At 61.8% G+C, this 25,586-nt stretch overlaps 1 protein-coding gene across 16 annotated transcripts in view; it reads right to left on the bottom strand.

Annotated features, from left to right (window-relative positions):
• Positions 1-1,382: 1,382 nt before the first annotated feature.
• LOC309859598 (maestro heat-like repeat family member 5) overlaps positions 1,383-25,586 on the bottom strand; it is a 36,052-nt gene continuing 11,848 nt past the window's right edge. For 5 of the 16 annotated variants that reach the window (XM_082720461.1, XM_082720452.1, XM_082720463.1 and 2 more), the window contains 18 exons: positions 23,713-23,901; positions 23,114-23,209; positions 22,422-22,526; positions 21,852-21,987; positions 21,687-21,781; positions 20,439-20,588; positions 20,066-20,220; positions 18,873-19,017; positions 18,393-18,577; positions 17,926-18,063; positions 17,625-17,736; positions 17,245-17,388; positions 16,642-16,818; positions 15,700-15,855; positions 14,215-14,337; positions 10,016-10,118; positions 8,493-9,780; positions 1,383-1,470 (listed from right to left, as the gene is read on the bottom strand). In XM_082720461.1, coding sequence (XP_082576587.1) covers positions 9,296-9,780; positions 10,016-10,118; positions 14,215-14,337; positions 15,700-15,855; positions 16,642-16,818; positions 17,245-17,388; positions 17,625-17,736; positions 17,926-18,063; positions 18,393-18,577; positions 18,873-19,017; positions 20,066-20,220; positions 20,439-20,588; positions 21,687-21,781; positions 21,852-21,987; positions 22,422-22,526; positions 23,114-23,209; positions 23,713-23,901 — 2,694 coding nt within the window. In that variant the 3' untranslated portion in view covers positions 1,383-1,470; positions 8,493-9,295. Of the gene's footprint in view, positions 1,471-3,703; positions 9,781-10,015; positions 10,205-14,214; positions 14,338-15,699; positions 15,856-15,879; positions 16,819-17,244; positions 17,389-17,624; positions 17,737-17,925; positions 18,064-18,392; positions 18,578-18,872; positions 19,018-20,065; positions 20,221-20,438; positions 20,651-21,686; positions 21,782-21,851; positions 21,988-22,421; positions 22,527-23,113; positions 23,210-23,712; positions 23,902-25,586 lie in introns of those variants that run through there. The other 11 variants (XM_082720453.1, XM_082720454.1, XM_082720456.1 and 8 more) reach the window with 11 other exon arrangements.

The raw sequence follows: 25,586 nt of genomic DNA, 5'->3' as shown, positions 1-25,586 counted from the left end.
TGTGTTGGGAAGAGATCGCTCACATTCTCATCGCTTTTTTGGTTTCAAAGGGGTCGTCGGGCCCCCTCTGCACTGAGCCTTCGCTTTGTGTGACTTTCTCTCTTTTGACATCTTGTCCGCCATTGGGAAGAGCAGACTGTTCGCTCTGTGGGCCCGTCTCTCCCCCCTCGCTAATTCCTGTCCTCATCTGTGTCATCTCCTTCCTTTGGGGGTTTTCTGAACAAAAATAATTCCTGAAGCTCGATGCTTGTCACATTGACTTCTAGCTTCCAACTCTTACCGAAGTCTCCAGGCTACACATGTCCCTCAGGGTACTGCTTTAGCTGCACCTTACAAGGCTCCGTGTGTATAGTGTGTATTGTTTCCTTCCTCGTGCAGTTTCAATGGTTTCTATTTATTTAGTTATTTGGGAGAGGCCTGCAGGTGGGGGGAGGGGCAGAGGGGGAGAGAGAGGACCTTGTGCAGGTTCACGCCCAGCGTGGGGCCGGAAATGGGGCTCCGTCTCATGACCCTGAGACTACGACCTGAGCCAAAATCAAGAGTCGGATGCTTAACTGACTAACCCACCCCGGTGCCCACCGTTTTAATGGTTTTTAAAATTTCCATCATGGTTACTTTCTTTGACACGTTATAGGATTTAAAAGCCGTAAATCATGGAAATTTTCAAACCCGCCTTTTTGTGATTTCCCTTGTAATTATGCTGTCACGGAATCTAGTCTTTAGGAGACCTGCCGGTATGTACCAATTTGGGGGGGGGGATTCCACACATATTTTTTTTTCTTTTTTTAAAAGATTTTATTTATCTGACAGAGAGATCACAAGTAGGCAGAGAGGCAGGCAGAGAGAGAGGAGGAAGCAGGCTCCCTGCAGAGCAGAGAACCCAATGCGGGGCTTGATCCCAGGACCCTGAGATCATGACCTGAGCGGAAGGCAGAGGCTTTAACCCCCTGAGCCCCCCAGGCACCCCCTGCTGAGCACACAGTCATCTCTGCGGCCATCCCATGAAGGCTGTCATCCGTCGCTCCAATCTGCCGTCTGTCCAATCATTCCGTCTCTGCGCGACCTACCAAGAGTTGAAAAAGATGCACTGAAAATCCCCACATCATGATAGGAGACTGGTTTTCTTTCTGGAGTTCTGGCAAAGTTTGCTTTGCTCACATGTCCCTTTATAAGGGGAACAGAGTTTAGAACTGATACACCTTCCCAATCAAATCTTTTATTCTTTTGAGGTGACCCTCTCTCTGCATAATACTGTCTTTATCTTTTGACTTAGTCTCTTCTTTGATGCAAATATAAACACCCTAACTATCCTTTATTAAGCAGTATTTAAATCCCACCAGAGAATCTCCTTCTTGCTTTGGCTTCAGTCACACTGTGCGTAACCACGGCTGTGTGGGCGCGTTCCTGGTCTCCCAGTGTTCTGTACGTGTCCTGCTGCCACGGCACGTCTGAAGTCCTCTTCCTTGATTGCTGAAATAATTGCATTTTTACATATTTATTTTTTTAAAGATTTTATTAATCCATTTGACAGAGAGATCACAAGTAGGCAGAGAGGCAGGCGGGGGGGTCTGGGGGGGAGCAGGCTCCCCGCTGAGCAGAGAGCCCGATGCGGGGCTTGATCCCAGGACCCTGCAGTCATGACCTGAGCCAAAGGCAGAAGCTTAACCCACTGAGCCACCGAGGTGCCCCTACATATTTATTTTTGATCCATCCCTGGTCCAGAAACCAGACAGGCTCTGCTCCTCTTCAGCTTATCTTAGAAACGTGACCCGCTATTCAACTTGATAAGGTCTGAAATTTACCAAAATATTAACACCCTTTCAAACACTGCAAGGACCTCTGTGCATTTTAACCATTCTCTTTGGACTTACATGGTCTATTATTGTAGCTCTGTGTTTTTAAACTCTATAAATCCGACATTATTTTTCAAAAAAACAGACAATATTGGGTTGAATTCACTTATGTGCTGAGTAGTAACTTCTCTCTACATTTAAGTGGGTTCTGCACCCAATTCTGACTCATGGGTCTGTGCTGGGGTGGGTTCCCCACCACCAAGTGATTCCCCAGTTCTCAGTGGACCCTGACTGGGTGTGCTCTCAGCTCTGACACGACCTGGAGATGGCATCAGACCCCACAGGTGGAAGGCTCCGTCCCACAAGACGCCCCACCTCAGACGCCAACCGCAAGTCCAGCTTGTGCCTTTTCTTCTGACCCACCAGCTACAGATCGGAGGTTCCCCACACCCCTTCCCCTGCCATGGGTTTGATTCGTTTGCTAGAGCGGCTCACAGAACTCAGAGAACATCTCATTCCTGGATCGCGGGTTTATTGTAAGAGCAGCTAACCCAGGAGCCGCCAGACAGCAGCGACCCCCAGCCCCGGCGAGGGGACGGGCACAGAGCTCCCGCGCGCTCTCTGGGCCGGCCGCCCTCCCAGAACCCCGACCTGTTCACCAACCTGGAAGCTCTTGGAAGCTTCCAGGTGCTAACGGTTCTGTTATACTAATGACGGATGAGCTTATGGTCTCTTGGCGCTCAGGGCTACCTCCCACCCCTTCTCTCCCCACAGGTCGGCGGCGGGGCTGAAAATCTTAACCCTCTAATCCCAGGGTAGTTCCCAGGGCCACGAGCCCCATCTCCCCGGGGAGGCCCAAAAGTCATTTCGTTAACATAATAAAAGAGGCCTTTCTGGTTCTCCTGTCTTCGGAAACTCCAAGGTTTTAGCAGCTCTGCCCCAGAAAGGAGGCCGGAGGCCGGATCTGGGCTTCCTCTAAACCACGCCACACCAATCCGCCCGACAAGCCCCGTGAAGCTTCCTTTTTCCTGAGTACGTTCTCCCGAAGTCCTTGCAGTCGGCCGACCGTGACGCGCTCTCTTCGCCACAGGCGAGGACCGGGCCGCCCCTGCTCCGCGCCCCTGCGCCCACCGCAGGCCCATTCCTGTTTCTTTCTTCCCCGGTGTCCCCACAGCCCTCCCACAGGTCGGAAAACAACTACTCTGATTTAATGTGTCTTTTTGTTTGTAAGTGCATTTGGGGGGAAAAAACGTTTCTGGGTTTGGTTGTTGGTTTTTTGTTTTTGTTTTTGAGTTTTTGAAATAGTTTTAGACGCGTGGAAGATTTGCAAAAGTAGCGCCGCGGTTCCGTGCGCCCTCCACGAGCTTCCTCTGATGATAACATCTTATAGAACCGTGGGACACTTATCAGAGTGCAGAGATTTTAAATGCCTTTAAATTATATTATACATCTCATTCTGTGTTTTACTTTCTCCCTCAAGATCTTTATTAAAAAAAAGACCCTTCTGGGGCACCTGGGTGGCTCCATGGGTTAAAGCCTCTGCCTTTGGCTCAGGTCATGATCTTGGGGTCCTGGGATGGAGCCCCACATCGGGCTCTCTGCTCAGTGGGGAGCCTGCTTCTCCCCCTCTCTCTGCCTGCCTCTCTGCCTGCTTGTGATCTCTGTCAGATAAATAAAATCTTTTAAAAATTATGAAAAAAAATTATGAATAAGGGCGCCTGGGTGGCTCAGTGGGTTGGGCTTCTGCTTTTGGCTCAGGTCATGATCTCAGGGTCCTGGGATCGAGCCCCGCATCGGGCTCTCTGCTCAGCGGGGAGCCTGCTTCCTCCTCTCTCTCTGCCTGCCTCTCTGCCTGCTTGTGATCTCTGTCTGTCAAATAAATACATAAAATCATTTAAAAAAAAAAAAAAAGACCCTTCTGGATTGCTGGGTGTGTATCTGGCCTATTACTCCATTTTCCTTTTTTGTCACATGATTTAGTTTAATTTTAAAAACCCTCCTGAGCGTCTACCCCGATGACCAGAAGCTCCACGTCCTGACCCCCCCACCCCAGTTCATGGTGGCACATGCCAATGTCCGTGCTGGAAGCTTCCACGTTTTAGTCCATGTTACTGACGCGCCATCCAAGCCTGGTTACGACTCACCCGTTTGAGCATTTGAGGAGTTTATGGGGTGTGGACCCCACAGACCCTCCCCACCCACAGTCCGGGTGGTGGTGGACAGAGAGTCGCGGGCCTTCCAGCTGGTTCTGGGGCTCCGTCCGGGCTGCTGGTGGGAGTGGGGGGCAGTGAGCCCCGCGGGCTTGTCCCCTGCTGGTGGTGCCTCACCGTTCCCTGGCGGCTCTGGCCAAACACACGCACTGAACTTGAAAGAAGTCGCACGTCTGTCCTTTCCTCTCCTGGGCGGTGTCTTCCGGATCGAACGCACACACTTGCTCCTTGGGCCCAGCACCCCCAGACTTGCTCCCGGCCGGTCTGGAATTCTAGATGCTCTAGAGCTCTGGTCTTACAATAAGCTTTGAGGCCATCTGAACGCACGTTTATGCTGGTGTGAGGGCTTGTTGGGATTCTTTTTTCTTTAATGAACATGGATGTTCCGTTATCCTGGCATCGCCTTTTGGGAAGACCACGGCTCCCCCACGGAGGGACTTGCTCTCTGCCGGACCTCGGTCCGCTCTCTCGGGCTGGGTCTTTTTTGGGTCCTTCTCTGTGCTCCTGACCCGTCTGTGCCTTCTCTCGCCAATACCGCCCTGCCCTGTCATGCTGCTCCTTTCCTGTCTTGGATGGCCCTACTGAGAGGCTCTGTCTTCCGCCCGTCGTGCGTCTTTGCGGCACCGGGACTGTCGTCCGTGGAAAATGGTTCCTGCTGCGAGCCCCCTTTCCAGCCTGTACCCCGCATGGAGGTGTCTGTGTTTCTGCACTGGTCAAGGTCACGTGGGCTGCACCCCGGCCACATGGGCACCTGGTTGTGAGGCTCTACGTCCTCCTGAGACCCCATGAGGAGCCCGGATTCAGGGGCTTGTGTAGACCATGAGACAGGCGAGGTTTGCACTGTTGGCCCCACCTTCTGGGAACACTGGTCCTAACACCAGCAGGGTCTAAACTCTGTCCCCCACATTATTTAGGTCCGTGTTGCGTGGGCACGAGTGGCAAGTGCGGGACCGGAGCGGGTCCACCCCTTGGAGAATTCTGAAATCGCGTGTGTGCTGGTTAGGGTTGCACACAAACGTGCCCAGGTCGGGGGGAGTCCCGCACACACACGCCACTCCACGGCCCGCGCGCTCAAACTCCCTCCTCCGTGCGGTTTCCCAAGGCGTTCTGGCTCTTGGAGCCCTTCGCACCCCTCCTGGATTCCAGCTCAGAAGTCGGGGCTGCGGCCTGACACCCACTGTGCACCTTCTCTACCGGGTTCCGTCCCTCACCAAGTGCCACGACAGAGGAAAGAGAAACACAGATGCGCGTGGCAACCCTCCCGACACCATGCCTGGCCAAGGAGTCTGCGCCACCAGCCGGGACATGGCCACCTCCTGGGGCCTGGAGTAGAGAACAGAAAACAAGGCAATCCCCATCCTTTTCTGGTCACATTAGGAGCCCCCCATTTCCAGCTCCTGCACCTGCTCAACACACGCAGGCCTGGGCTGGCCTTCGAGTCCAGCCAGGAGACACCAGGAAGGAAACCAGCTCAGGGCTCCTCCGCGCTCCACACTCCACGGGCGGCGTTCCCAAAGTCCACAGGGCACTGCCGCATGTGCGGCGTCCGGGGACTCCAGCCACGCTCGGCGGACAGGCCAGGCAGAGGAGGCGGACTCCCATCGCGCCCAGAACCAGAACCGGGTCTGACCCACTTCCTCCTACTGTCTCGCAGCAACCCGTGGCCTCCGTTCCCCCTAGTTCATTTGCCTGCCTGCACGTGATTGTGCCAGGCCCTGCTCTGGTCTGTGTCCTTCTGCATCGGCACGAGAGCTGCTGTCTTCCGTGAAGGCGGGTGGGGACAGCGGGGTCGTTGGCCACGTGCCATCAGAGGGCTGCCCACCAGGTCCACACCCGCGGGCACCCTCGGGACGCACCAGCTCTCAGACCTGTGTGTTCTCCCCACACCAGGCAGCAACTCGCAGGCTCACATCTGTCCGACAGGAAGGTATCAGGCCCAGCGTCTTTCTGTTTAACGCGCGTTTCCTGAATGAGGGGTGGATGTCTGTCTGCATCTTTCCAAACACCTGCTGGCTTTCGGGTCCCCCCTACGTGCATTCTCGCTTCCATCTGGGGCCCGTGCTTCTGTGGGATTGCCACCTCGTCCCGACTGGTCTGTGTGCTCTAGATGACAGCGTCAGCTGCGGTGAGCCCCCCGGGGCTCCAGCGATCTCTTTGCTTTGCCCCCAGCGCCCATCAGGGCACACAAGCCCCCACTCCAGGGACGCGTCCTGTCTTCCCTTCTGCAGGGCGGTGTAATCGAATATTTCTGCTTGGGCCTCGCAGTTTCCTCTTCCACAGCTGCTTCTGTGGAGGCCCTTCATCGCCCGCGGGTCCTAAAGAGGTTCCCTGCTTTACTCTGTTACAAGGAAAGCCTGTCCCCGCATTCAGCCCCAGGGAATGAGCTTAGTTTTTCTCCAGGAAGTGAGTTTATCTCCAACACGATCGCTGAAGTAATCCCTCCTTTCTCGACCGAGTTGTCCCGGGGTCTCTACCCCGGACCTTAGGATCTCAGCTGTTCTGTTCATCTGCTCTTGCGCTGAGACTCTCTTACTTACTTCCTGCCGTCATCACTTCCTAAACCGACTGCCGTGACTTTGCAGTGCGTCTTCCATCCGGTCGTTGCTCGGGAGGTCCCGAGGCCGTGCTCTTGGCGGCGTCTGGTTTCGGACGGTTCGACTCATCGCAGCCTCCCTTCACCGCCCCCGCCAGCTTTGCTCATCAGTTTCTGGTCTCGGAGTGGATTTCGCCCGCTAACCAGACGGCTCACGGACGCTTAGGAGGCCGGGCTCCGCTCCGGGCTTCCCGGCTCCAGCCAGGCTGGCCCGTGCCGGGTGCCGGTGCTGGCGGTCTGAGCGAGCACGCGTCTCAGCTCCGGGCGCGCTGGGCAGCCGCGCTGCGGGCAGTGAACAGAGCCTCGCCCCCTGCCGCCTTCCACGGGGCGCTGGGCTGCGGTCAGCCCAGGCTCTGTGCCTCCCTCCCTCCCGGCCCCACTGCCTTCTGTTCTGTTCTCTCCGGTGCGTGTCCGGTGGGGCGACCTTACTCGGGCTGCTGGAGAGCCGGGCGCTTCCCGTGCTGCGGACACGCCGCCCCGCTCCTCGGGCCTCTCTGGACGTCCCTCTGCGGCTTTCCCCTCCCGTCTCCCCCCACCTGCCTCGGCTAGAGGGCGTCTCCCCTCAAGGCCGAGTTCAAACGCGGCCACCACACTTTCCTAAAGCTCCGTTTCTGTTTCAGATCTGTTTGGCCATGTCTGGTAAGTCTTTATCTTCCATCCTTTTCTGCTTGTCTTTGTGTCTCTTCAAATATTTCATGCGCCATCACTTGGTGCGAAGTGCACTTGTTAATCCCAGTCTCTGAGGATCCCGGGAGCCTGGACCGGCTGTGGGTTTGCTCTCACTCCTCGGCTTCTTTCCTCGGGTCTGCAAACTTTTCTCAGAACCTCCAATACGGTTTCACTCACCCCGTCTGCATGCTGAGGGCATAGAGTGTGAATCCCACCTGCAAGCAGCTCCCTGATCGCTGCTGCTCGGACCCGGGGGCAGGGCTGCCCGCAGGCCCTGCCAGAGCCCAGGCTAAGCACATCCGGTCCAGTGCTCCGTCCTCCAGCTCTGGGAACATGGCCCTGACCCCAGCCCGGCCCCCCAGCCCGGCCCCCCAGCCCCCAAGGTCTTGGGTGCTTCCTGCCCATCATTCTGGCTGTTGGCTCAGTTTTGGACACTCCCGCTTTTTTGCTTTTTGTTTCCAAGGCTCTAGAGACTTCCCTTACTGTTCTCAAGCACCAGCAACACATTAAAAAGTACATTTATCATCATCTACCCAAGAGCTACCCATGTTTTCAGGCTTCTCGGGAACACTAGTCCGTGCGCGGCGGACGTTGGTGGCTGGTGTCCCCTCGGCTGACCCCAGAGTGATCTGGAACAAGTCCGGTCCCTTCCACTGTCCTTATCCCCTCTCCGAGGCACTGTGTCCCTGAGGCCACACCCCTGTCCCCTCCCCCACAGGCTGCTGCACAGGGGACCCTCTCCTCCTTCTGACCATAGGAAACAGGCATCCCTCTCAGCGCAGCGTCACGCTGCTTCTCCTCCCCAACCCTCGCTGCCCTGATGCCGGGGACACCTCCCCAGAGCTCACACTGCTCCTCGCCCCAGGGCCTCCTCCTGGCACCGGATGCCCCCATCCTCCCCACCCTGCCTTCTGGCTCTGCCCACTTGGCCCCACGACCACACAGGGCTCCCAGCAGCCACTGTTGGAAGAAGAGCCCCTGGTCCCCCCGGGGCTGGACACGACCGTGGGGGACAGCACAGGCTTCTCTCCCACCCAGCACCCTATGGCCTCCATGTTTCCAGCAGACCCAGGCCCAGACTCGCCTGCATCTGCAGCTCCCCAGCCTCCCCCCAGCCCCGTCTGCCCTTCCCGCTCTCTGGCTGGGACCCCAGACTGTCAGGAGCCGCCTCCGGCCAAGCGGGCTGCAGCGCAAGGCCTTCCACCCGCCCCGCCCACCACCACTCACTGGCGACGTCCTCCAGCTGCCCTTCTCCGGGATGCCCCTCACTTTCCTGGCTGGACTGTCTGGGGGATTCCTGGGCCTGCAGACAGCTGCCGGGGTGCACGGACACCAGCAGACCCCCGGCACCTTGGGAAGATCAGAGCCGTGTCCCACGTCTGACTCACGTGCACCAGGCAACTATCACACGTCCAGAACCTTCTGAGCAGCCGCGGATGCCATCCCCAGAGCAGCCACTGGGAGCAAGGGGGCCATGGGACGCAGCCGGATGACCCCTCAGCAGGGGCTGCAGCTGGCGGGAGGCTTTAGGTGCCCGGCTGGGGACCGGAGAGAGAGCAGAGGGGATGGGAGGAAAGCGGGAGGAGGCATCAGGCCGAGCAGCACAGCGAGGGGGGCACTGGGTCCCCAGGGCGTCAGGGCCACGGACGGCGCAGGAGGAAAGGCGGGAGGAGAGGCCACGATGGGGGCGGGGGGGCTGGATCAGGCCAGGCCTGTGGGTGGGTTTCACATGCTGGGAAGTCAGGAGTCACTGCATCTGGGAAGCACTGGGAGGGCGGGGGCTGCCCGGGCCGACCCCCAGGGCTCTGGGCTCCCACCGGCAGGTGAGGTTTCGGCTCCTGCGGCCGCAGAGGGGCTGAGGACCCGTGTCCTGAGTGTGTGGATCGGGAGAGGAGGTGCCCTAGCCTCACGGAGGAGCAGTGGCGGGAGGGTCCAGGGCAGGGAGAGCCTGGGGAGGCCAAGGGGAACTCTGTCGCATTTAATAGAGAAATAACACAGCATATGCCGGGAGCAAGGCCGACCGCCAGGGCTCAATGAGTCACGAACTGGGACAGTTCACTGATGTCTTCCAAAACGCTGTGGTAGAATCTGCGGCTCATGGAGTCTGGGTCCTGCCTCAGGACCTCCACATCTGCGGCAGAGACCCCCAGTTGCTGCACAGTCCCCCCAGGCTGGGGTAGGGCAGGGTGGGGGGCACTGCTCTGTCCCAGGAAACCATTCGGGTGTGGGGGAGACCCGGCCCTGTCCCAGGAAAACATGCGGGGTACGGGAGGCACAGCCCTGTCCCAGGAGCCCATGCGGAGTGTAGGGGTCACAGCCGTGTCCAGGAATGGAATCTCAAGGACAAGATGGTGGCCCATCATTGGGACAGGCTGGTTGAGGGCCCTTCTCAGGATTCGGGAGACAAAGAGGTGCCACGTCCTCGGCCCTCGGGGCTCACGTTTCCTGAGGTCGTTCAGGTCGCCCTTCTTCAGGGAAAAGCAGAGGTCGGTGAAGTAGTCGTGCAGGAGGCCCCCTGGGGCAGAGAGGGAAGGCGGGGGTGCACGGGCGCCTCTGGGGCCCGAGGCAGGCCGGCTTGGCAGGGACGGGAGGTCAGTGCGTGGCTGATAGGACCAGCACCCCCACCCCCTCCGGGGCTGCCCCCCGGGGTACAGGAGCGTGGCCCACAGTGTGGCAGCCCCAGCAGTGGGCGGTAGGGTGGTGCTGGTGGGCAGCATGGCGGGGGCGGGGGACCGTGGGCCGGCACGTACCGATGAACTTCATGGCCGTCCGCCTCAGGTTTCCGTGGGGGCTGGCGAGGTAGTGCAGGGCCTGCATGAGGAACTGGTGATAGTTGCCGAAGTTGCTCTCCACCTGGGGGGGGCGGGGGACAAGGGTGCCTGTGGCTCCCCCGCGACCTGGCTCAGCCTGAGGCCCCAGCCAGCCCAGCAGTCCCAGGCCTGGAAGGACAAGGGCCCTACCTCAGTCTGGGTCCAGGCCTGGGGACCTGGTTCCTGCAGGGGTGGGGGAGAGGGGCTGGCGGGGCCCAGCTCTGGGCAACAGCTCCTACTCCCACCCACCTCGAGTGGGAGCCCGCGTCAAGGAGTCTGGGACCTTCCCTGTGGTCCCCACCGCCCAACACTGTCCCGAACATCCTCTGGAAGCCACCTGTGCCCCTCCCAGTAGAGCTCCAGCGAGGGCCTCAGGGTGGGTCACCGCCCGAGGAGGCGGCGAGGTCTGCTGGGATCCTGGGCTCCAGGCCAGGGCGCGGCCTCACCACCAGCCTCGCACATTCTCCCAGGCACGGGCTGGGCGGCTGCTCTTCCACACAGGAGGGAGCTGGCCCAGGACAGACGCCACCCCTGAGGGGGTGCACCAGGAGACGCACACAGCCCAGCTGCCCAGGCCAGCCCTTCTGTGGCCGCCTCCTCGCAGCCTTGCCAGGTTTAGAAACCGGTTTGTTGTACCATCTAAGCCGGCTTGAATCAGCTCTTTGCTGTGTGCCCGCCCCTTACCTGAGCCTCAAGGCCACCCTGTGGCCCACACTTCCCACTGAGACTCGCAGGCCCCCGCCGTGTGCACGCCAGGCCAGGGTTCCCCGAGTGGCACTACCTCCAGGCCACTACTGGCCGGCCTGGCCGTCCTCTCCGGCCCCGCGCAGGCTGGGCTGGCCCTCACAGCTGCCTTCCCTCCACAGATGTCAGCTGGGACCTCCAGGTCCTGACGGGAGGCAGCCTGAGGCCCACAGACTCCTCCTCCCACCCCTGAACCCGCCACAGCCAGACTCCTCTTCTGGTCACAAACCCACGTGCTGGGAATTTGGGCGACTGCTCGTGACCTGAAAAGGACAGCAGCCTCCCCCTTCCGTGCCCGCCTGGGGCCCACCCCCAAAGCTGCGAGCCCGCTCAGCCGGACTCCGGGTCCCCATGCCCTCGGCCACTCAGACATCAGGACTTTCTGGCCGCGGCTGTTCCCATGTCTTGCAGAGGAAAAGCCCTGGGAAGGGTCTAGAACATTCTAACGCTCCACAAAGCAAGAAAGTCTAAAGAAAGAGTCCAGGGGCAGGGCTCACAAGAGAAAGGACTCAAGTTCACGACAAGCCGGGTGTGACAACTGAAGCGACGCCCTAACAGTGGCAATGATGTCTCCCTGAAGCGAGCAGGGTCATGAGCCGCAGGGCGGGCTGGGCTGCTTCCCCCAAAAGGATACGCTGAGTCCCAGCCTCCAAGACCCCAGAACGGGACCATCCATGGAGATGGGGCCCCTGGAGGCAATGGCGTTAAATGGGGTCAGGTGGCGGCCTCGGGGGGAGGGGAGGTGCCCACACAGCCATGCAGGGGGGGCACCACGTGGGGGCAGTGGCGCCGCACGAACCCAGGGACCCCAGCTTCCACGGCCGGGAGGTGACAGGCGTGTGGTTCAGGCTGGTGAAGCGGGACGAGGCTGGCAGCCCACCCTCAGGGACGGAGGGCGGAGACAGCCGCCACGTGGAGGGCCGGGAGACCCACGGCAGGAGCCCCCGTCACCGCGTGTCTCAAGAGTGACAGAATTCCCACAGGCACGGGTCAGCAGAAGTATCAGCACAGCGGCACAGCGGCACAGCAGGACAGGAGTGCAGGCCCGCCTGGGACAGTTAGCTGAAGCATTTGGGGAAATGCGCAGAGTTTTGAAAAGTAAAAAGTAAGTAACTGCCAGTGGCTCCAAGATGGCATATCCTCGCCGACGGAGCTCCGGCCACCAGCAAGCCTGGCCGTGCCACCCAGCCACACTCCAGGGACAACCGCGTCCCCAGACCCAACCAGCCTGAGATGACATTGCTTCCTCTTGGGCAAAACTCCAGAACTCCTGCAAAGTGAGGATGTGGGGAACCCTGCAAACCCAGGGATGCCTCCGTGGGGAAGAGCAGGAAGGCAGGGCCGTGGAGTGGATGGCAGTGGGGACCCTGTCGCTCCCCCAACACCTGAGCCGCCCCGGGACCCCACGGTCCCACCGAGGCCAGTGGCGAAGGCTCACACGTGTCTCAAGAAGTCTGTAGCTGCTGAAATACACGGAGAAAGGAGAAAGGAGAAAGACTTTGTGGTTCACGACTGCAACTTAGTAACTTAGCAACTTAGTAACGCAACTTAGTAACCGTGGGATGTTGTAGCAGACAAGCAGCTCAGCGATCAGTAAGACTCGGAAAGTGGATATCCGGCTTCCACGCGATCTCTACATCTCCATATCTCTTCCGCCACGCGCTAGACAGGGGTCCCCCGGGGCGGACATGGGTGAGATGGAACCAGAACTGGAAGCCCCTCCGGGCACCGTGTCCATGGGGGGGCACCCCACACACCCGGCATCGCACACGCGCCGCTGCCGTCTAGGCCATGGAGGCTCCGAGGGGAGGCAGAGGGAAGCCGACAGGGGCTCTGCCTCTCGCGGCCTGAGTGAGGAGCAGGAGGAGACACCCGAACTGAGCGGCGGCAGCACGACACGGACCCGTGTGAGGACCAGGAGCCGCGCAGATACCACACAACCGGGGCAGCTCAGAGCCGAGACATCAAATCCGTCCCAGGTCCTACCGGTGGGACAGTACGAAGGACTCTAGAATGGGGCGCACACGGAGAAGGACCCGCAATCCGGAATGACAGGGTACAAGAGCAGGAAAGAGACCCTGGGCCACGGGCAGAAAGCACCCGTAACAAGACTTGACGCCGAAATTCCAGGGACGGGAGCCACTTGAAGCAGGTAACAGCCCAGTGGGTGACCATAACCTCTGGGGACACCAGGAGCTCACCAGAAGAGAGCCAAATGCAGGAACCACGGCCAGGCCAGACCAGTGGAGGTGGCAGGAGGATGGGTGCCAGCAGGGGTGCTGAGGGTGAGGCAGAGGCGGGCGTGGAGAGCAGAGGTGGAGGGAAGACAGCGTGGGGCCACGGGGAGAAACTGTGGCACACAGAGGGTCACCAGCACCCCACGGGCCCCGCAGGGAGTCTGGCCCTGCGCTAGATGGGGGGGCACAGCCAACCCGCCCCCCCCATCCCCGCTGCAGCGAGGGATTCCTGCACCAGACCCAAGTGCAAACCACGGCCAAGTAACACGTCTGCCTATGCAAAACTCAAAACCGCACGACCAGAGACACAGGAAGCAAAGTCACAAAGTCACAAACTGGGCAAAAACACAAGTAACTCACCGAGTTCCCACCCTGGAGCGCGCAAACGGCTCATCGTCCCCACGCATCCGAGCACACAAACCACAACGCCGCAAGCACTGGGCAGAGGGCTCCTCCCCTGGGCCCCGCCAGTGAGGCGGCACCCATGGGAGACACTGTCCTCCAGATGCTGAGAAGCCCGGCCTCCCTCCCTCTGGGCACCTTCACCTCCAGACTGCAGGCCTCCCCCCTACCCAGGAAACATGCCCCGTCTCCCAGCCTCAGCAGGACCCCCGGACCCCCACACCCCCACCAGATCCCGCGGGGGCCAGGTGAGACAGCCTGCCTGCTGCCCAGCCCAGGAGAAGCCTGGATTGTGGCCCCCAAGCAGCAGGGAGGGGCCCCCGGGGCCAACTGAGAAACAAGCCAACTGCTAGAAATCGGAGCTGCGGTTTCTTGTCCGCGCGCCCCGTGCACGTCCGGCTCCTTCCTGCCCTCCTCAGCAGGAGACGTTGATGGAGTGAGGGGGAGTCCTGGGTTCTGGGAGAGACGGGGCCCTCCCCAGGTCTGTGCTGGGGGCATCAGTGGGGGCCGACCCCCGAAGGCCCTCTCACCTGAGCTGTGGGCTCCGCCGTGCCCCCAGGGAGCCAGCCCTCGGTTCATGCCCTCGGACTGAATCAGAGGCCCCCCACGGGCTTTCAGTGCCAAGCCCGCCCTGTCCGGGTGCCCCTGAGCGGGTGCCGGGCCTAAGCCCATTCCCAGAGGCCCCCGAGGGAGCACGGCCCCCATCCGCCTCCCTGGCCTCCTTGCCCTGTGCCCAGGAGGGCGCTGGCGTCTTACTGTGTAGATGAAGATGTCGTTCTCGGCGCCCAGGCCGTGGCCCCATGCCAGCTTCCCGAACAGCTCCTTCCGAAACTCCCACTTGAGCAGAATGGCGCAGCGCAGGAAGGTGAGCTTGGTGTGCTGGGCCGGGGAGAGACGGTCTCAGGCTTCCTCTCGCGGGTGCCCTCTCGGCTGCACCCCAACCGGCTGGCCTTCTGCAGCCACACCGGCCCGGAGACACTGAGGGTCCCGGCCCCATGAGGACCCCTCTCACAGCTGTGCCCATGCCCTGGAGGGGCTGTACCCATGGAGGGGCGCCCCACAATAGTGTCTTTACCCACCCGTACACCCCATGGAAAACTCAAGAGGCCAGTGGTCACTCTGGCCACCCCGGCTTCCTTCCTGACCTTGAGGGGTTCTCTCAAGGGCTAGGGGATAGGCTTCCAGGAAAGGAAGACCAGCCCCTCAATCACCAGCACCCAATAGCCACAGCCTGTAGTCCCAGAACCCTCTAGAAAGTCTCTGGGTCCCTCTGTCTCTAGATAACCCCACGACCTCGGGTTGTGGGGTCTCTACGGAACTGATTAAGGTCACAGGGATCCTGGGCGGCCCTAGGGTAGCCTGACCTGTGTCGTTGTAAGGACAAACTTGGACACACACACAAGGGGGCGACCGCGTGAGGACACAAGGAGAAGACGTGGTCTACATACCCAGGAGAGAGACCCTCAGAGGGGACCAGCCCTACCCCACCCTGAACTCCGCAGCGGCCTGAACTAAGACAGGCCTGTTCCCAAGTGGGCCTTTCCCTGCCTTGCTGAGTTGAGGGGGCACTGGCCCACCCAGTCTTTAAGCAAAGCTCCGTTTCTTCCCAAGTCTACCTGCCACGTGCTCGCCCCTACGTCCGCAGGAGACTGAGCTCTCCCCCAGCAACAAGGAGGCCCTGATCACAGGCCAGGCCGGCACTCCCCCAACTCCTTACGTCCGCTGGCTCGGAGAATGCACTGCCTTCCTTCACTAGGAGGCTTCTGGCCTCTGGGCAGCTTATCCAGCTTCCCAGGCTTTATAAGCCCGCCTCCTCCAGGCAGCCTCTCCTGCTTACCTTGACACTCTCCTCCGAACGCCCATCTGTACCCCTCCACCTCCCACGGGCGGGCGACACTGCTGCCTTCTCCTAGTCTCCTGTCCACCCCCCGCCCGCCCCCCACTTCCTCGGCCACGCGGGCTCTCAGCAGCCACCTGGCGCCAGGCCCTCTCTCAGGCCACCAGAGAAGGGTCCAGAGGGCTGGGTCCCGGGGGGCGGGGGATGGCCTGGAACTGAAGGAAGCCCCTCCGTGGGAAAGAAGCAGTTTCCTGCGGGCTCAGGAGGGACTGGGGAGGGGCAGCGGGCAGGCCTGCGTGGGTAGGGGTGAGGGATCCGAGCCAAGGCATTGGTGACTGGAGGCCCGCCCTGGACAGCCGCTCGTTGGGCCCGCTTGCCTGTGCGGCATGAGGCCGGGCGCTCACCGTGGCCACGTCGGGGCAGGGGTCCGCCAGGTGGAGGAGCAGCGGCACGAGGGCCTGAAAGGCGAAGGTCTTGAGCTCCGGCCGGTACTTCCTGCCGCCGCTGTGGAGAACGTCTCCGAACAGCGAGATGGCTCCTCCCCGCACCGGGGCCTGCTCCTGCGGGACAGGACGCGGGGAGCCCTCAGCCACCAGCAGCCCGCCCCCCACCTGCCCCCTCTCCCACCTTCTGCTCTGGCCTCAGACGTGGTGTGGCGGCGGCCTGGGCCCTCACGCCCTCTCCAGCTCGCCACTCAACCCTGTCCGGCCCGCGGGGCTGCCTTCTCTCCAGCCGGTCCCCGCTCCTCCCGCCACCCCTCCAGTGGCTGCAGCCCTCCTGTTGGGTTGGCTTCTTGCTCCCAAGGTTTCGCTCCGCTGTTCCGCAGGTTCTCTGCAGGGCCTCGGGGGCATGCCGGGTCGGGGCTGTGGCATGGGCCCTGTGGCCAGACCTGGGACGGTCGTGCTCTGTGACCCTGGCTGGATGGGGACCCTTCTGGCTTCAGGTCATCCTGGGGCCTCCACGGCCTCACCCAGCCTCGGGGACTGCAACACACATGCCCCTAGACACCTGCCCACCGGGCCCTGTGGTCCCTCCCGGCCTCGCCCCTCCTGCCGCTCCTGCCATCAGCTCCTGGGCTGCACTAGGGATCCCCCAGATCAGGGCCGTTCCTGCCCCATCCCCCAAACTCCCCCTCCCCCTCCCCCACTCTGGTCCCCAGCCTCCCGGTGGAGGAGCATGTGGCTTGGGCAGGATCACAGTCCCGGCAGCCCAGAGGCCTCCCAGAAACTTGCACACTGTGGGCCGTTTCCGCAGGGCTCCAGAAGACTCCACCCACAAGCCCCGGGGGTGGGAGGGGGGAGCGGTTTCGGCTGCTCCGATTGGCTGCGCCGCCGCCCCGCCCTCACATCCTCGAACAGCGGCAGCAGGTGCTGGGCCATCTTGAGGCTGGCAGCGCCGACGCCCTGGGTCCCCAGGCGGTGCAGGATGTCGCCCAGGATCTCCATCAGGCCCATGAGGTCCTTGGGGTCGGGCTTCCCGAAACGGTCCAGCAGCCCGGCCAGCTGCCCACGGAGCAGCACCACCTGCCGGGCAGGGAGGAGACAAAGCCACTCCACAGCCGCCCTGCTCCCTCCCTAGCGGCCTTCTGCACCTGCCCCACCGTGTCCCCCTCCCCCATGGACCCCGAGGCTCTCTCTGCCCGCCCCGCCTCCCTGTCACAGGCAGCAGGGGCCTGAGCCCCGGCCCTTGCAGGAACACCCAGGTGGTGTGGCTGTCAGGTGAGGAAGCCAGAGTCCCAGCCCCCCAGCCCCCTCCATTCCAGAAACCCTAGGAGCCCCAGCCCTAGGCAATACAGCGGGGTTTCCTAAAATTCCCACCCTCTCCTGCCTTGGCCTGACTTGCCTTCCCCGCCTGTCCCGTCCAGTGGGACCATCAGAGGGGGCTCTTCTCAAATGCCTCCTCCTCCCTGCAGTCTTCCTGGCCTAGGAGCAGGCAGACCCTCGTCTCACCTTCTTGGGGTGCATGAGCGTGCTGCTGAGGCCCTTCAGGCTCATGGCCCGCACCAGCTGGTTGGGGTGGTTGAGGCCCAGGCTCAGGAAGCTGTCCACGGTCCTCCGGGACACGTACTGGGTGAGCTCTTGGCTGTTGAGAAACTGAGCGGTGTGGGCACCGTCAGCTGCCCGGGACCAACAGCCTGTAGCCCAAGGGAGGTCGTGGGCTTGGGCTTAAGGAAGCATTTCCAGGCAGCAAGCGGGTCGGATGCGGAAAGCAGAAGTTAGGAAGCCCCCATATCGGAGGGTCCCAGAGGAAGTCCGATTCTCAGAACTTCTTAAGGGCCAGAGGACAGAGGCCAGGAGCAGGGGCAGAGCAGAGCCAAGGAGGGGCTGACCTCCGTGATGATGAGAATGGCCACGATGTTGTCCCGTTCCTCGGAGCTCTTCAGGGAGATGACTGCCTGCCCCAGGACAGCCTTGACCTCACAGTCATAGTGGGCCATGGCCCTGGAGAGGCAGACACAGGGGCCTCAAGGTCTTCATCCTTGGCCAGGGGTTCCCCCAGCCCCCCTCGACCTTGCTCAGTCAGAGACACGGCCCAGGCAACAGAGTCTAGGGGACAGGTCCCAGGGTAGGGTGCAGGGGGGCCCCAGGAGGGATGCCCTCTGGGCCGGGCCCCCCCAGGCTCGCACTCACCTAGCCAAGAGGGTTACTCCCTCTGTGTAGGTTTCCAGATGCTCGAAGAGCTCCCAGCCTCGCAGCAGCTTGAGGTGGGCAAACACCTCCCAGTAGTTGGTGGTCCAGAAGAGACCCTTCAGGGCCTCCAGGCAGGTCCTAGGGGCACGTGGAGTGTTCAGAGGAGGAGAGTCGGGGCTCCAGGCCGGGGTCTCCTCAGCTGCGTCCTCCCTCTCCCATCTGGGCCCGGGGGAGCGGCCCCCTTCCAAGCTGTGTCTCGGGATTCCGGCTTCTGCCGGCTTTGGGTCCCTGGGGCCCTGCTCCCCGGACTGCGAGCCTCTAGCCAGGGCCGGAGTTCACCCCTTTCTGGGTCCCCAGCACTTAGCTCTGGGCCTGGGGCCCACCAGGGCCTTCCACGGGTGCATGGAAGGATGGCCTGGGGCCCGGGGGTGCGGGGCTGGGCCCCGAGGCCGCGTGAGAGGTCTCACCTGCAGGGGCTGAGGGGCTGCACCTCCAGGACGTCCTCCTCGTAGTCCGAGATGCCGTCCGCCGCGCCCAGCTCGAACAGGTAGCGCAGCTGGGTGAGGAGGCCCACCAGGAGGCCCGCGAAGGCCCAGCGCACGGTGGCCTTGTACTCCCGGGTGTACAGGAGCTCGTAAATGGTGCCCAGGGCCTGCAGCAGGCGACAGAGCCGGACTCGGGGAGGCGACACCCTCACCGGGGCCAGCGGAGTGGCCGTCACCCCACCCCACCCCCACCTGGGCCCCTGCTGCCTGTGCCTGGTGGGGGCTGGGAGGTCCACGCTGGGGCTCAGCATCGAGGGTCCTCGGCGGCTCCTGATGAGATCTCCTCGGCCGGGTCACCCGGGGATCCCACAGGACACCCCCCGGATGACAACGCCGCTGCGAGGGGGGCGGGCGCTGGGGGCACACGGGGGTGGGGGTGGGGGGTGGGGGGAGGAGGCTCACCAGCAGGGAGATGAGCTCCGCTGGCTGGCTGAGCCTGAGGAGCTTCCCGGCGGGCCGCACCTTCAGCTTCACGTAGAGCAGGGTGAGCACCCTGCGAGCCAGCTTCGGGTTGCCCGCCAGGGCCTTCCACAGCAGTAGGACCTGTCTGGGGAGGCAGGGAGCCCAGTCCCGCCAGGGGTGGAGGGGCTGGTGGGATGTGACCCTCGGGAAAGCAGGGTGACCTCCTCGCCATGTGGGAGTGGAGACGACTGGGCCCATCGGGGGCGGAGAGTGAGCCCTTCCCTCGGGGAGCCCAGGAGGCTGTGTCCTAACGGCCTGTGAGGTCGCCCTCCCAGCCCCGCTCAGAGCCCGCAGCCCAGGCTAGCTTTCCCTAACGTTAGAGCTTGTTCCCACTGTGCTGCCGTCCCTTGCCGAGTGACCTTCCCCAGCTTGCTTCCTCCCTGGGGACGTGGGGCTCAGCCCTCAGGCGCCTACGATTAGATGGACCAGGCAAAAGGGCACCACATTGGGTGTGTCTCCCTGGGGACGGTGGGGGGGGCTCATGGAGCTGCACGCCTGGGAGCCCTGCTCCCTGTTGAAGGGACTGTGGCCCTGTAATGGCCTGGTGCTCCCCAAGAGGATCCTGGGGCCACCCTGGTCCCCCAGCGCCCCTCAGACTTCAGGCCACACACACACAGACTACTCAGGGGTGCTCTGACTGGGGCTACTCCGCAGCCCAGGGCCCCCCACTTTGTCCAGGGCTCCAGCTTCCTGCTGCCGGGCCCATCTGACATCCCCAGGTGCAGCTTAGAAAGTGAACACTAGCCCCAAGGGGCAGTGGGGCGGTCTGTGTGTGGGCCCGGGGCCCTGGCCAGCTGGGGGTGCTGCTTGGGGCAAGTTAGGTCCTTTGGGTCGCCCAGCTGACCTCCAAAGGCCCCTGCGATTTGGCCTCTAAGGGCTCTCTGAGTCTGAGGGACACTTCCATGCCGAAAGTCCCCTTCCTAGGACTGTTGGAGCCTCCTTTAACCCCTCAGCCTGGGACAGCTCCAGGGACCCCCCTGGCCTTGGCTCCAGAGTCTGGGAAGGAGAGGACAGGCGGGCGAGCACACAGCGGCCTGCTCAGGAGCGGGGGAGTCTGCCCAGAGACAGTGTGTGGTGTCTGGAGTGGTGAGGTGCAGGCATCTGCCTCAGGGTCATGGGCACAGGGGACCTACCTCTCGGAGGGGTGACACAGGGACAGTATCACCTCGACAGTCTCTTGGGTGTACTGAGTCCCCAGCACCGTCACCACCTTCATCATGGTCTGCAGGACGCCCTTGAACAGGACAGAGGACAGCTCCCGGAACAGGCCCTGCAGGATCTCGGCCACCTGCGCGTGGAAGGGCAGCGGGGAGCGGGTGTCACCGTGACCGCCTGGGGCCATGCAGTGCTGGGGGCCGGGGGCGCCCTCCGGACCCACCGCCTCTGGGGCTCAGTGGCACTGGTGACAAGGTGTACATGCCCACGGGCTCACGGACACGTCGGAGGTGCAGCTGGCTGGCTGGCTGGCTGCCCGCCCCCGGCCCAGGGCCGGCCACGAGGTCGCACCTGCTCTTTCTTGACGCGGCGTTCCTCCAGGAGCAGCAGGAGCAGCTGCGAGGCCAGGTCGCACTGTGGCTGGCTGCGGCTGCCCAGCCTCTCCACGAGGGTGAGGACGAGCTGCGTGTGCTGGGCCACTGTCAGGCTCCTGTTCAAGGCCTGGGCCGGGGTGCAGGGTGGGGGGTGGTGAGGGGCCACGGGGGCACTAGCCCCGGTCTCTCCTAATTGGGGCGAGGAGAGGGGGCACAGTTCTGACTCCAAGGCGGAGTGAGAGCCAGGATGCAGATGTGCAGGGACCCCCGAAAGGACCCTGCCCGGTCGCCCCTCCCCACCGGACTGTTGGTGACCCTCCTCCCCAGCTTGGCTCCATGGTGACTGCCGCTGCTCCAGACAGTTGCTCTGGGGATGGTGATGGGAGCAAGCGGTTCTGTCCGGAGTCAGGGCCCCCCAGGAGCCGCCTACAGCCAGGGACTGACTCGGAGTCCAAGGGCCCAGCCGCTGCTTCGGGGGTGCGCTTCACACCGCGGCCCTCCTGTGGCTTGAGCTGAGACCACGCGCCCCCGGCTCGACCCTCGGCTCGTCCCTGCTGCTCTCGCTGCCCTCCCTCCTCCTGAGCACACAGCTTCGTCCTCGGAACTGCCTGGGAACCCCTGTCCCCGGGCTGTTTCCAGGGACCCCACCAGGACAGCAGGCTTCTGAGCACCCTACCCCCCCGGGAGGGATCTTGAGGGCCGTCTGTGTGTGTGGAGGCAAGGGATTGTGGCTCCTGTCCCAGCAGGCTGGGGGTCGGGCCCAGGGACCCTTGCATGAAGGCAGGGAAGCCGAGGCAATGGAAGGGTTGGACCCCCCCAGGCCATTGGAGGCGGAGCTCGGCCTTGAACCCAAACCCTGGACTCCCAAGTCTTCCTTGAGGGGAGGGCGGGCCTGGGAAGGAGACACCCAGCACAGGGAGGGCAGAGGCCGAGGGGAAAGTGCGGGCCAGTCCCAGCAGGCCCACTAGTTACCCTCCTGAGGAACCACAGAGGAAAGGCCATGAGGACCGTCCTGGGGCCGAGGTCAAGGAGAACCTTAGACCCTGACTCGGCGGGGGGTGGGGGGGTGGGTGCTGTCTCCAGGTCACAGGCGGGAGGGTGCGGCGTCCAGCCCCTCCACCTGCCCAGCCCCCCACAGAGGTTAGAGAGGTTAGAGAGCGGGCGGGCGGCGCTCCGGGGTTCCACGTGGGGCCCACCGCCCCTCCCCCCGCTGCAGCAGGACCACCTTCACCACGTTGTAGCACTTCTTCTCTGACTGCCTGCGGGCCTTTGCCTCGAAGTTCTTCATCTTATTCAGAAGAATGAACTGCTCCGTGCTCCCTGAGGAGGGGCACCTGTCAGGAAGCCGGGACCCTGGCGGCCGCAGCCCCCTGCCCCCCCCCCCACTCACCCTTCTGCTGGATCAGAAGCTGCAGAAGCAAGTAGATGCTCTGGCGGGAGTGGCTTCGCGTCACCGGGTCCTTGTCCCGCCACAGCAGCGCCAGCAGGCCGAGCTGGTGGCCCAGCAGGGAGGGTGTGGCCTCTTCCTGGGGAGGCCGTGCGGGGAAGCCGGCCTGGGTCCAGACACCCCGCCCCGCGCCCCTGCTCTCCGCTGTCCCTCCCTCTGTGCTGGGCCCAGCGTCTAGGCCGGCCTGTGCTCTTTGTTCCCTGGGCCTGAATGCGCTCCCTCTGCCCCCCAGTCTCTCTCCCCACCCTCCTCCAGGTCTTTGCTCCGAGGCAGCCTTGCCAGCAAGATCTCCCGGCCTGTGCTATTCCAACCGCAACCTCTGCCCCAGGACAGGGGCACCACAGGGTCTTTGTGTGCCTAGCCACCGGATGCTCAGCGAATAGTGACTGTGAGACCTGGGGGGGAGGGTCGGTCCCGCAGGGAGGCAGGAGGGCCCTGGGGGGTGTCCTTGCTCCTCCCCTCACTCGCGCCCCTCCCCTCCTCCCCACAGGTGCAGGGCAGGGGGACACTCACAGTGAGTGTCACGTAGTCCACCGTGTACTGGAGGAGCAGGAAGGTGGTCTGTGCCGCTCGCTTGCGTTCGTGGCTCTTGTCTGAGTGCAGCCAGGGCTCCACGTGCTGCCGTGGGGAGGGGAGCCCGTGGGCCCTCGCCGCCCATACCTGGCCTTGGACGTGGCCGCTGGGGCCGAGTCACAGCGGGGCGATCCATGCCCGTCCCGCCCCCGGATGGTTCACCCCTCTAGGTCTGGCCACCGGCCCGGCTCCCTCAGGTGAGGCCAGGTCTGGGACCACGGGACCCAGAAAGCCCTGGGGCGGCCTCAGTGGCCTCAGGGGCTGCAGCGGCGGTAGGGGATGGTGGGCAGACCGGAGCCAGAAGTTTGAGGGTCTGTCTCCAGCTGTGCAAGGGCCCGCATCCCATCGGAGTCTGTTCCTCCCCGCCCTCAGGGGCGCCTGCATTGGAGGTCACCAGATCAAGGTCACCTGATCCTTGCAGAGTCCTTAACTCTTCTGAAACGCCCGCCGCTGCCTTTGTGAGAGGACAACCCCTGGAGCCCTTGGGTCAGCGGTGTGGGGCACAGTGGCCAGCCTGCCCCGCCCCCGTATAGGAGGGACCACCCTGAGTGGACCTTAGAGAGTCCAGGGCCCGGATCGCGCTGGGCAGCGAGAGCCGCCAGTTCTGCGCCCCGTGCCCCGCCGGCCCGCACCTGCAGCAGGAAGCACATCTCGTCCATGCTCTTGTTCTCGGAGAGGAAGCTCTGGAGAAGCAGGTCCAGCGCCTGCATGGATTTCTTGTACAGCGCCTGACAGGGCAGAGCGCGACCCTGCGTCAGGGTGGTTACACCAGCCTCTGTGGCCGACACGCTCGCCGTCTCTCCCCTGGGGCTCCGTGAACTGCCCCTGATGAGGGCTTGGTCGCTGCTCCCTGCGGGGCTCAGGGAGATGGCTGTGACATCCGTGCCGGACCCTATCCTCACCCTGGGCCCCAGGGAGGACCGGCAGCACCCTTGTGCCTGCCAGATCTTCCCGTGCTAACTGCTGCGGTGTTCCATCTGCCCCCAAGGCCTCAGGAAGGGACCGAGCCCAGGGAGCCACAGATGTCCCCACAGGCGCACCGCCGGCCCGGGCTGCACCCCGAGGCACTCCTCCCAGCACAGAAACAGAAACCAGAAAGTACTTGGAACTGAGTGAGGACGAAAACACAATGTGTCAAAGTCGATCATCTCCACGGATACGCAAAAACGTCTGACCCCGCCCAGCATCCGCCTCGGCAAATGAGCTCAGGAAACCAGAAGGATAAGCGAACCTTCTCAGCCGGACGGGGAGCGTCTGAGGGCCCACAGGAAGCCACAGCCACGGCCCACAGGGCACCGAGGCGGGGTCTGCCCCATGAGACCCAGGGCAAGAGGATGTCTGCTCCCACCCGTGCCGGTCCGCGTGGCGCGGAAGGTTCTAGCGAGTGCGGGAAGCCAAGGAGATAGGGCAGGCATCCACACTGAAGAGAAAGAAGGAGACCCTTTATTCCCAGAAGCCATCAGAGTCCTACAGAGTCTCTAAACGGCTCGTCAGTGGTTCAGCAGAGCTCCGGGAAGATGTAGGATCAATGTAACGAAGTCAGTTGTATTTCTGCATACCGGCAATGAACAAGGGGAAAGGAAAAAAAAAATTTTAAGATTTTATTTATTTATTTGACAGACAGAGATCACAAGTAGGCAGAGAGGCAGGCAGAGAGAGGGGGGAAGCAGACTCCCCGCTGAGCAGAGAGCCCGATGCGGGGCTTGATCCCAGGACCCGGGGATGATAACCTGAGCCAAAGGCAGAGGCTTTAACCCACTGAGCCACCCAGGCGCTCCAAGGGAAAGGAAAATTTTAAATATTACTGGCAATATCAGAAAAATATGCAAAATACACAGGAGAGAATCCAACGAAAGGCGTGCAAGACATCAAACACAAAAAACCGGGGAGCTCTCGAGGGGCTCAGAGACCACCGAAGTGAACCGGTCGGCACGTCGAGCACCTCGATTACAAGACAAAATGATTTCCAGATGTCAGTTCCCCCTGATCTATCTATGGAATCAGTGTACGTCTAGCAGAAGCTGACCTGCTGGTTCTGTAACTCAGATGTAAATGCACAGAACCTAGACATGCAGAAACAACTTTGAGAAAGATGAGCCAGTATGAAGGACTTCTACCACTTCCGAACTTACCCGAAGCTCCCAGGGCAGGACAGGGTGGCCTTAGCATAAGCAGATGGACAGAGCCAGGGGAGCCCAGGCGGCGCAGGTAGGGAAGACTCCGTCCCTTGGTTTCGTGCTCTCAGGGTCCTGTGATCAAGCCCGAGGTCGGGCTCAGCTTGGAGTCTGCCGAAGGCCCCGTCTCCTGCTGCCCCTCCCCGTCCTGTCCTGCTCCCTCACTGGCCCATGCTCTCTTGCTCTCTCTCAAACAAATAAATCCTAAAAAACAAAATGAAACAAAGAACAGATCAACAGATATGCAGACCAGAACAGAGGCCAGAAACGGAAGCAGACACACGATCAGCAGATTTTCTAGGGGCACAAAGGTGACCCAGAAGAGAAGGGATGATCTATTCCACGCACGGCTGGGCTCTGGGGGGTCCTGGGTCAACCAGGTTCCACGCACAAGAAGCTTCGCTCCAGACCAGACCCCCATAAGAGCTCAAAACGTCATGGACCTGAGGGTAAAACCTAGGAGACAAATCTTGGTGACCTTGGCTGAAGGAAAGAGTTCCTTGATACAACACCAGGAACACGGTCCCTGAAACTAAAAATAGGTAGATAGAACTTCGAGTAAAAAACGTCCTCTCTGCAGAAAAGACAAGATGATACAAAGATGAGCCACTGATGAGAAAAAAATGTTTTCAAATCACCCGCTAAAGGACTCACATTGCAATTAGAAAAGGGACTCTAGGGGCACCTGGGTGGCTCAGAGGGTTAAAGCCTCTGCCTTTGGCTCAGGTCATGATCTCAGGGTCTTGGGATTGAGGGAGCCTGCTTCCCCCCTCCTCTCTGCCTGCCTCTCTGCCTAATTGTGATCTCTGCCTGTCAAATAAATAAAATCTTAAAAAAAGAAAGAAAGAAAGAGAAGAAAAGGGACTCTAGACACTAATGACCAAACAGATAATCCAACTTACAAATCAGGAACAAGATTTGGACAGACACC

Source organism: Mustela nivalis (assembly GCF_964662115.1).
Source record: "Mustela nivalis genome assembly, chromosome: 2".
NCBI lineage: Eukaryota > Metazoa > Chordata > Mammalia > Carnivora > Mustelidae > Mustela > Mustela nivalis.
This window is presented reverse-complemented; position numbering and strand designations above follow the sequence as displayed.